This window comes from Trematomus bernacchii, unplaced genomic scaffold (assembly GCF_902827165.1).
Source record: "Trematomus bernacchii unplaced genomic scaffold, fTreBer1.1, whole genome shotgun sequence".
Classification (NCBI taxonomy): domain Eukaryota; kingdom Metazoa; phylum Chordata; class Actinopteri; order Perciformes; family Nototheniidae; genus Trematomus; species Trematomus bernacchii.
In genome coordinates, this window is record NW_022987786.1 from 1,512,132 (window position 1) to 1,523,778 (window position 11,647).

At 41.9% G+C, this 11,647-nt stretch overlaps 1 protein-coding gene across 1 annotated transcript; it reads right to left on the reverse strand.

Moving 5' to 3' along the window:
- Positions 1-3,765: 3,765 nt before the first annotated feature.
- Positions 3,766-10,841, reverse strand: LOC117497547 (nucleoside diphosphate-linked moiety X motif 17-like). Its single transcript, XM_034149518.1, has 4 exons — positions 10,770-10,841; positions 9,630-9,718; positions 4,268-4,384; positions 3,766-4,145 (listed from the first exon to the last, which is right to left on the reverse strand). Exons 2-4 carry the CDS (start codon positions 9,699-9,701, stop codon positions 3,864-3,866), a joined length of 471 nt encoding a protein of 156 aa, XP_034005409.1. The 5' UTR covers positions 9,702-9,718; positions 10,770-10,841; the 3' UTR covers positions 3,766-3,863.
- Positions 10,842-11,647: the final 806 nt, after the last annotated feature.

Consider the following 11,647-nt stretch of genomic DNA (forward strand, 5'->3'; position numbering starts at 1 on the left):
AAATAATCTAGACTTTTGTTTGTTTGTTTGTTTTTGTTTGGTTTTGTTTTATTTATTTTGTTTATTGTTTTCTGCATAGTCTCTTGTCCACACTCCAGTCTAGTTGGTGGCGGTAATGCACCTACAAGTTGGTTTGCCAACCGCCAATAAACACTAAAGAAGTAGAAGAGATGAGTTCAAAACCATATTTCCAGCAACTTAAGGGCTTGGTATGAGACTTCTCCACACAGGTTGCTGACGCCAAAGGGGGACCCGAGAAACACGAGGCCAACACAGCAGAGTTCGTCTGGCTGAAAGTCATCAGGCCTAAGTGGCTCAACCCCAGGTTTTCCGGCCCCTACCGAGTGACCCAAAGGACCTCCCATGCCGTCCGCCTAGAAGGAAAGGGAGACAACTGGTACCACTGGAGCCAGTGTGCGGTCGGGAAAACACCTGCGAGGACCCTAGACGACATCAGGACAGATCTGGCCCTCGTCAAGGCAGTCGACCCAGGAGGCGCCATCAGCGGACCGGAGGAGGAGGATCGGGAAGACATCTCTCCAGCATCGACCCGGAAGCCGCCATCAGCGGGCCGGAGGAGGAGAATCCAGAAGACATCTCTCTAGCAGGCAGCCCAGAAGCCGCCGTCAGCGGGCTGGGGGGACAAAGACACGGCAAACCAAGACGGCACAGGGGACTCCACTTCCCGCTGAAACAGGTTGATATAGCCGGTGTGGAACTTTGTTTTAACAATCCATTTTTTGAGGAACTTTGGACTTTGCTTTATTATCCCATAATTTAAGGGATTTGTATATTTTTTGCCCATTGTTTAAGGGATTTGTTTATTTTTATTCTACAGAACTATGTATTAAAGGTTATAGGAAATGTTGAAAGGTTCTTTTGGGGCAGACACAGGAATCTCTCTTCAGACTCCGAGCAACACGAGTACCTTTCAGAGGCGCTTAGAAGACCTCCGTGAGATAGGTAATAAAACCCGGGTATCTCCCTCACCCCTGCTAACTTGGATCAGTTGGTGGAAGACTACTGATATATGTGGGAACCCGCATTTACCATTTAAAACCTATAGCCCAAAATCAATCACTAACCAAGTTGGGAGTAACTCCTGTTTTACTTTCCAAATAGGCCCTTTTATCATTACTCAACATCTGGACGAGGGTAGATGTCTATTTAAATACTCCTCGTACTCAAGAGGGTTTTGGCATATCTGGGTCTCAATCTCCCTCAGGGGGCACGTTTTGTATTCTGGGGAACCAAGGTACGATCGCATTGACCATTGGTAATATACGGTTTAAAGATACCAGAAGAATTTGAGCTAACAGCATAATTATGTACGGGCACTGGAGAATGGTAGCAGGCCTGGGCCTCCTACTTACCATTATGGTAATGATAATTTTCATTGTCTGTAAAACTAATGATGTTCTTTCTCCAACTCTCGCCCCAGAGGAAGAGATAGTAAGGACCAAAAGAGGGACTAGAGTAGCGAGCCTTATGTCCCCAAAAAGAACCTTCACTCTCCAAGAAGGTAGCGACGGAATAGTGGACATAGATCTGTGCGCAATCGCCCCATGTTCCAACTCTGACAAATCATACTCAGGTCTCGCTAAATATGTCTGCCTCACCCCAACAGTCTTCTAATTTCTGTGGCTACCTTTATTGCCATTTTAGTGACATGTGGTTGTTGTTGTGTGCCTTGTATCCGCTCATTGTGTGTTAGACTCATCAGTTCCACCATTGAGGGAAAAGCTGCCCCTTCCCCTTCGTACCAAATGCCCTTGTTGGCTTATGCGTCGGAGGGGGAAGAGTACGATGACTCAGCCGACAAGGACGAACTTTTTTAAACATATTTTGGTCTCCCTCCACTGTCATAAGAAGTTGTTGTGGTGGACTGTTCCTAAAGGTTTAAAGTGCTCTAAATCCCAGCTTCTGATGGATTTATATAAATGTTGGGACAGACACAGTAGAAAAGAATGACAGTGGTTATGTTTCAAATGCTATATGTTGATCTCGTGAGGTGAGATCAAAAGAGGGATTGAAATAAACAGATATGGTTCTAAACTGTATTGAAGTAAACATGTATTGTTTGAACTGTTTTAAGTAATCACATATATAGATATTGTATTCTCACTTACAACTCACTGACCCAGAGATCCTGTTACACACACATACACCTCCTCCCACCAGCACACACACATATTCTTTTCAAGGTTCTTTCTGGGCATCAATATATCTGTGCACAATGTTTGGTTGTCTGGGAAAGAATAGTTTGTGTGAAATATTCCTTGGGAAAGTAAGGGAGTGAATATCGGTGCAGAGATAAGATTGACTTTGCCCTTGTGAACTTTAGAATCTCAGAAGAAAACATATTTTTTCCCAGAACTCTGATTCGCTGTATTGGACCCGACCAGAAGTGAATCCAACCAGTAAAAACACCTGGGGGAGTGAGCAGCTCACACAGCTCCTCCCCACGGACTCTCTGATTCGCTTCGGAGTAAAATGGGAAGGAAGAAGCCAACACATCTCCGCCCCAAAATATGGATATGAATACTGTTGTTTATTCATGTAAAATGCTTCCTGTTTCTGACTGGCTGGTCCCGATACCTGTATCGCACGGCAGTAGAAACCTGAAGTCCGGAGTACTCTGTAAACTTGTATACGTGTTTTGTTTCTTAGCAGTAAAATCAGATTATTGTTATAACCTTTAATTCCGGTGTTTTGAATTCCTTTCTTTATTAAATATAACCAGCCTCATCTAACGAACGGCGCGTAGCGGAGGGGGGCTTTAAGCCACTATCCAACAGTGTTTGCTACAACATTATCTAAATCTCTAAGGTACACCAAACTCAAAATGCACAATAAAGGTTAACTCTAAGAACCTTAGCCAGAACTGACAATTTAGAGATGGGCCTATAATTATTTAATAAAGTGGCCTCCCCTCCTTTTAGTAGAGGAAGGACATAAACTGACTTCCATATTTTTGGAATTGTGTTCGTGCTGAGGGAGAGGTTAAAAAGAGAAGTAAGAGGTGGTGCAATACAATCTGCAGCTATCTTTAAAAAGAAAGGTTCTACGTTGTCTGGACCAGCCGGTTTCTTAGGATCTAACTTGGATAACGCTTCATGAACGGCTTCAATAGTAAAAGGAGAAAAACTGAAAGGGTTTTCCACACCACGTTGTTCAGAGTCACGGACTGTGGTGTTCACAGACCTCCAGAGGCAGCGAGGAGTCGCTCAGAGCGCCATCTGCAGAGACCTGAGACACACTGCATGCACACACACATTTCATGAGGACATTTAACACTAAAAGGATTCAGTTAATCTACTAATTTAATCTCACGCATTTAACTTTTTCTCGTACATTTGTAAGGTTTTTCGTAAATTAACTAAAAATATTTGTTTATCTTATACATTTGAGTGTTTCTTGTAAATGTTAAATCTCAGTGAATATTCAAGTTGTTTTCTTGTAATCATGTATACAAATGATGTAAATGAACGGCTTCCATAGTAAAAGGAGAAAAACTGAAGGTTTTTTTCTCAAGCAGAGTTAGAAACAGAATCAAACAGAGAGCCACAGGACACAAAATGCTCATTAAAACAATTTAACATCGTGACCCTGTCCGATATAGAGCCAGATGCTGTGGTAAGGCACGGAGGTAGCTCATTACGGATCTCACCGGTGGATATCGATTTTATGGCTTTCCAAAATGTTCTAGGATGATGCAGGTTCTTTGTGGTAACTGACAGACTTCGACTTAGCACTTTTGATTTGAGATGTGAAGCTATTTCTTAGCTTAAAAAACACATAAATATAAATGTGTGTGTGAAAGTGCTAACTTTGAAGTACTGCACTATAGAGCTGAAGAGAAATTAAAAGCAGAATTTAAATGTTGAGATTTTAATCCAAAAACCCTGCTTCACTACATTTCCCATGATGCACCTGGCCCTGTAACAGATGAGTGTGAGACCTGGAGGAACCCAGATGTTGGGAAATATCCGGAGCTCCTTCGCACGCCGTGTCAACAACACCTTCTGATTGGCTGTCTGCAGGATGATGGCCACGCCCACATCCACTCCTCGCTGCTGAACGTCCAATGGGAGCGCAGCATTCTCCGTGACGGACAGGTGCTTGATGGGGCAGAAGGCGTGCCTCTGGGAGGGAAAGGACAACAGGGTGGTTAGAGATGGAGGGGGAAAGGACAATATTAGGTCATATTAAAGATAAAGGTCAAATGAATTGTCATGATTTGTATTTAACATGTGGCGTGTCTGACCTTCAGAGTGACCCCCCGCCCGGCGTCTGCTCGGTGAAGAATGAGCCGGTTTCTCTCCAGAGAGCAGCCGACCTCCACCTCGTCCTCTCCGCCCTCACTGAAGTGACCCGTTATACTCTGCAAACACATGAAGAAGAAATCTAAAGTGTAACCCTTCGTGTAGCCTTACCTGGTGGTGGGCGATCTATAATGCACACGCTGGGTTTAGCATCTACGGTGTCTATATCTACATTTCTAAAAAAGGTATCCCTAAACCCATAATGCACAAGAAAAGGTATTGGTTTGAGCAAAGTCTCTAAGCAGAGTTCAGACCTCCAGCCAGCACAATACGACACAGGACAAGGAGTTAGAACAAATATGGAATAGTTGTCAGGGTTTTGTTTAAACCGGGTAACAGGAGCCTCAAACCAGAATGCAGGTTTCCCGTAGAATATAAAAGTGATGCCAGAAAACTATATTTCTGTTCTCCAGAGATATGAGTATCACACAGAGCGTCAGGCGGCAGAGACAGCTTTGTTTTTACAGAGAATAATTATGGGATGGATGTCCGGTGGGTCTCTGACACTGAAACTGAGACTTCTTTTTCCCGTAGAGGAAGTAAAGAAACCTCTGGATTTGTTTGTTGTTTGAGATGCAATATATGACTCAGCAGCTTTAAGACATGAAGACACATTATTTCCAGCTTCGCTCTGATGCAGTATTTTCACAGGAAAGTGGGCGGGGCTGTAATTTTGGCCAGAAGTGACGTCAGCACCCTCATACTATATCTTTCTATAAAAACCCTGATTTTATTGATATTTGAAACATATAGATCAGAGGATATCAAATACATAAATACAAATGAAATAAGATATATCCGATAAGAGACTAAAAACATCTTCAAAAACAAATCAGTTCTGTTAAAGTCTCAGTTTACAACATCCCAGAACAGTTGCAGTCTGATTTATGAATCTAAACTATTACACAATAATCAAACAATTAGTATTTAGTTATAAGTTTTAATAGCATAATATCCTCAGAATTACTAAATTAAAGCTCCCATGTCATGCTTTTCCGGTTATTACCCGTCCCCTTGTGTGTTATGAAGGTTTTTATGCATGTAAACGGTGTGCAGAGTCAAAACCCTCAAAGTACACCCTGTAGCGAGTAAAACTCTAACACAGAAAATACCTCCCCAAAACGCCTCGTTGGAGATACGTCACTGCCCATTTGAGTCTTCCATTTAGTTCCGGGTACCGCCTGATGTCATGCGGTACCCGGAACGAAATGGACCAATCCCGAAGAGCTATGGCCACACCAGCAGCGTCGTGTTCCTCCTCCAGAGGTTCGAAGAACCGGCATTTCACAGACGAAAGCTTCCAAAACATTGCCCAGTTTGAGGCCGGATATGCACAGCTTGTTTGGACCGTTTGGAGCAGGGGAAGATCTGGGTATACAACCTGTAAGTTTGCATTGTTATTTGTGTATTTATCAAACAAGACTGTTTAAATGTGTAAACTGTGTTGGACTGCTAAGCCATTGACACAGTGCTAACTGTGCTAACTAAGTTGCTAGAGTTTCCATATATCAACTCTAATATCAGCAGATGGCCTTGCATACATGTATCTCATAGCAGGAGAATGTCTGCATTCACACACAAAATACCTATTGACAGTATACTCCGGGTGATTTGCCGGTCAGTCGCGAAACGTAATTACATTATAGCTGGCGTAGCGATCTAACACACGGAGCTAGAGCTAGTTTTGGTCAGAAAAACATTTTTGTGATGCTACGTTGCTAGCGTTTAAATATATCAACTACAATGTCAGCAGATGGCCTTACATGTTTGTCATGGCAGGAGAATGTCTGCAGTCACACACACGGAATACTCATACAGTATACTGTACTGTGATTTACCGTACATTGTGACCGTACATATACTGCATGTAGCTAACGAGGCTAGCTGTATGCTAGCGCAAAACAATGTATTCATGCAAGTTACATTGTATGACCGAACGTAGCAGAATACCCGTATACGATTGCAATTATAAACACGTTATTGCTAGCCTAATATGAACCACTAGCTTTTGTTCATAGTAGTTTTATTACACTGCATTATAGTTGCCTTTCCTCCAAGCTAACGTTCATATCGTGTTAGCTACCAAGGTAAACAAAGCTAGGTTAGCATATTAGCAGGCAAGCTGTTCATTACACAACTACTACTAACGAATCTAAAACAACTAAGTTTCTCTAATATTTTGTGATTTGCATTTGATTTCGTCCAGCCAGATCCTGGCGGACAATCCATGACGGGGAAGGGATTCTACTACTACTGAGGGTGCTAAAAGGCACCGCACCGACTGTGCGCAGGCAAGATGCGAGGAGGAGGAATGGATGATATACCGTGTATATATGTATATTTATGTTCATTTTGTACATTTCTAAAAATAAAGTTTAATGGAAATACTGCGTCTAGGCCTATCCTTTCTTCCCTGAATTCATATATAGCAAACCATGATTTGATTTCTCATCAAACAGTAGTAGTTTATAACGGGTAAAAATAACTTACTCTTTGTTATGAGAGTAGCTCGTAGGCCACAACGGAAAGACAAGGAGACATACACGAGTTTACAAAACCACGGCACATTTATTGTAGTAAATGCAGAGACAGGTGGTCGAGGGGAGAGGGTCGCTCAGTTCGTCCTTCTGCAGCCGCTTTGGAGAGAGACTCCGGGCCGCTGGGATTAATAGCACCGGCTACGGAGGTGTCCGTGATCGCGCTGATTACCCTCTTCAGCTCCACCCCACCGTAAGACAAAGGCCCTGAGGCCGTCACACTCTTCTATAACAACAGTTAAAAATATATATGTATATAAAATATACCGCTGTACCGACGCCATGATAAGACTGATGTTACGCTGAGAGCAGCCGGGAAAAGCACTGACATGGGCGCAGCCTCTCTGGTGGTTGACTAATCAGAACGAGTGGCCGAGCTGACCAATCGGAGCACACTAGGCTCACAGGGAGGGGGGGGCAAGAGCTCCAACGAGTCGTTTAGTGGAGAAAGTGAATACTGCTGAATACACATGCTTGACAGAGATGCTGTATGCGAAACCAATGTGAGTTTGGAAAATTGCACAGTATAAATCTATTTTAGTATACCTCAACAATGTAATTATGATCAGTGGAAATGGCCATGACATGGGCCCTTTAAGTAAGGTTTTGTTGAGGCTGAACTGGGATTTCCTACATCAAAAAGTCACTTGAACGCCTCACGGTTATTTTAGTTGGCGGGGGCACAACAGATACTGCTAGCCTTTTGTTCAAAGACAACACATCTGATTGGTAATAAGCATTAGTGACAGCTTCATCAGCCAATCAGATGCTGATGTTCAATGACCGTGTCCTGAGCTAAACTTCTGTCATGAACTTCCTTCGTAGCATCGACTTATTTACAAGTGACGGGTGAGCACGTTACTATTCACGTCATTTTAGACTCTAGAGCGACGTGAGAGTGCACAATGACACAAGTTTAATAATAGATTACTTCATTGATCAATGTTGGGACATGTCGTCTGCATTTAACCATTATCTAGCTTACTGTCGTATTGTTGAGAGACTGTTGTGATTGTTGATCAGATGTTGTGATTGTTGACCAGCTGTTGTGATTGTTGACCAGCTGTTGTGATTGTTGATCAGCTGTTGTGATTGTTGATCAGCTGTTGTGATTGTTGATCAGCTGTTGTGATTGTTGATCAGCTGTTGTGATTGTTGACCAGCTGTTGTGATTGTTGATCAGCTGTTGTGATTGTTGATCAGCTGTTGTGATTGTTGATCAGCTGTTGTGATTGTTGATCAGCTGTTGTGATTGTTGACCAGCTGTTGTGATTGTTGACCAGCTGTAGTGATTGTTGATCAGCTGTCATATTGTTGGGAGACTGTTTGGCATAATGTGCGCATCATTAGATCATGGCTGCGTTGGCTGGAACAGAGACGTGTTAAATGTGTGTGTGCTTCTCAATTGTTTACTGGCGGCCCTGTCTAAAGCCCCACGGTGCGCCACTGATGAACACACACACACTACATCTTTGTCGTTTTGCACAATGTACATTGACATGTAACTGTATTGCATTGCCACATTCAGGGCTCGAGCTTAAGGACGTCCCGTCGTCCCGGGGCCGAAAAAAATTGGGTCGGGGAGGATACAAATTAATTTTGGGACGAATTTGGGACGAGAGTTAAAATAAAACCCTGCTAACTCTACTACGAACGACGATGAAAATGAAACTGACTGCACGTTTTGTGTAGCACACAGTTATTAAACATCCTTGTCAACATAAACACACACAAAGCATTTAGCAACCCGCGAAATACACACACACACAGTACGTAGCTACAGCTGTCAGCCAGCCGTACAGCTGTGATGTAACTACAATTTTTTTACCCCAGAGCGGTGCGGAGAAACGAAACTTAACTTATGAAGCAGCTTTTGACGACGCGCTATGCATGGGGCACCCTAGAGGGGGTTTCCAGACATGTCATTGCAGCTGAGATGAGAACTCTCCATCGCATTTAGTCCTTAGCAATATGCTGCGCCTCTCCCCATGTAGGGATGGGTACCGAGCCCCGGTATTAAACGGGCCCCGGGCCGGAATTATTAAAGACAGTGGTACCAACAGTGGTCTTTTTATCGGTACTGGAGACATTTAAAACATACATGTCATATGTATTATTGCTACATGAACATTATATTGCAGTTTTAGTTTCGCCAACTCCTTTTCTAATATGCAATAAGACTACAAAATGCGTCTATGATGTACTTTCCAATCCAGACGAGAGAGCTCTCTCCCCCGTCTGTGTGCGAGGGGGCGGGGCAGTTTGTAAAGGTCCCCTGACTGTGTTACAGGCTGTCATCCTGGTTAGGTTACTCTGGGTTCTGTCTTCAGGACAGAGTGTTGGATTTTTTTGTTAATCGGATGGGACTTGATTGGATTCAATATTAGAGTAACTTTCTCGCTTGTGTGTTTTTTTTAAATATATTTGGCCTTTGTTTATGTGTTTGACTGATTTACTCAAATAAAAAGGTTGATGAATTATCATCTAATGATTTGTATGATGTTTTATTTATGTTAAAGGTCACTTTGAATGATTTTAACTAATGATAATGTAGAAAAACAAATATTTTAAATTCGGGACGGTCCACATTAATTTCGGGACGGCTTCGATTGTATTTCGGGACGGTTCCGGGAGGATGGTGAAAAAAGTTAGTCGAGAGCCCTGGCCACATTGCATTGTCTTTGCTGCTACCTCTGCTTTTATGTGTGTGACTATGTTTATTACTGCAGTGATGACGGTAAGGTTGTATTCTGTGAGCGTTGCTGACCTGCACAAAGTGGGCTGGTTGAGCCGCTCCGTCCTTACAGAAGTGAACCAGGACCCTCCTCACTCGCTCCATGCTGCACCAGCTGAGACCTGCATTCATATTACATTTCATGGCGTTTCAGATTCACTCATTTCACTGACAAATATTTGTATTTGAAATACACAAGGAGAAATACAAATACAATCATTTTTTAGGGATATGGAAATTGTGTAAAAAGTTTGGAAGTTTAATTAAAGCCAATAATAAATAAATATGACATGAAATAAGATCTGAGTACTTCTACTTTCTCTAAAGTACAAGACCTGAGTACTTCTACTTTTACTCAAGTACAAGATCTGTGTACTTATACTTTTACTCAAGTACAAGATCTGAGTACTTCTCCCTTCTCTAACTGAACAGTAAACATCAACAGCTAACTTTAGCTAACCCTAAACAGAGCTAACTTTAGCTAACCCTAAACAGAGCTAACTTTAGCTAACCCTAAACAGAGCTAACTTTAGCTAACCCTAAACAGAGCTAACTTTAGCTAACCCTAAACAGAGCTAACTTTAGCTAACCCTAAACAGAGCTAACTTTAGCTTACCCTAAACAGAGCTAACTTTAGCTTACCCTAAACAGAGCTAACTTTAGCTAACCCTAAACAGAGCTAACTTTAGCTAACCCTAAACAGAGCTAACTTTAGCTAACCCTAAACAGAGCTAACTTTAGCTTACCCTAAACAGAGCTAACTTTAGCTAACCCTAAACAGAGCTAACTTTAGCTAACCCTAAACAGAGCTAACTTTAGCTAACCCTAAACAGAGCTAACTTTAGCTAACCCTAAACAGAGCTAACTTTAGCTTACCCTAAACAGAGCTAACTTTAGCTTACCCTAAACAGAGCTAACTTTAGCTAACCCTAAACAGAGCTAACTTTAGCTAACCCTAAACAGAGCTAACTTTAGCTAACCCTAAACAGAGCTAACTTTAACTAACCCTAAACAGAGCTAACTTTAGCTAACCCTAAACCCCGTTTTAAATCTACATTCCGCGGGGGTATAACTCCACAAAGAGAGGGTATCTTTAATAAACATTTACAGAACACATTCCAGCTAAAAAGATAGGAATAAACTCTTCAGAAACACATGAGAAAGAGAACAAACCTGCTGACAGAGGAGACACAGCTAGCTGCTTAGCTCACAGCATGCTACATCCGGGTCACACCTACAAAATAAGAGCACTCAAGCAAACCAGGTGGAGGAAGTAGTCCGCTTTCCTTAAAGAGACAGTCACCTCCTAGCCCTACAGATATAAAAACACTTTTCTACTTCAAAGATCCTCAAACCTGCATTTTTTTAATTATTTGATGGTGAAATAAAGTGTACAAGAAAGAGAGGAGATAAAAACACGTCAACGTTTAAAAACTGCAGATGTTTCAGATATCAGTAAAACACACAAAGGACGCACAGCTAGAATAACACAAGTGGCGGGACAAAGAGGAACAATGAAAACAAAACAGTGATTTTTTACATTTTTAATTTGAGACGGGGGGGGGGGGGGGGTTGTGGTTGTAAAGTCAATTAACTGAAACAATAATATTAAATTATAACAAATTATAAAAATGTTCACGTCTTTCTTCCATTCACAGCAGGGTTCATTCTGTTTAAGTCACTCATATATTCACTGTGTTCAGAACATTAAAACATAAGAGACAGGATTTAATATTCAGCTCGACCCCTGATCCAATACACAGCACATCAACAGGTATATTAACACAAAACATCCCCAATAAAGACAGTGGAGGGATTCAAGATGCATTTAAACATCAGTATTAACACCAAATATATGACGTCTCTTCACCTAAAGATGTCTTCTTTCCAGATGTTCCTCTATTTATCTAAATCATCCAGCCCCTTCACTTTCCCCTTTATTGATGCATTTAACTTAAAGGGCCCATGTCATGGCCATTTCCACTGATCATAATTACATTGTTGAGGTATACTAAAATAGATTTATACTGTGCAATTTTCCAAACTCACAT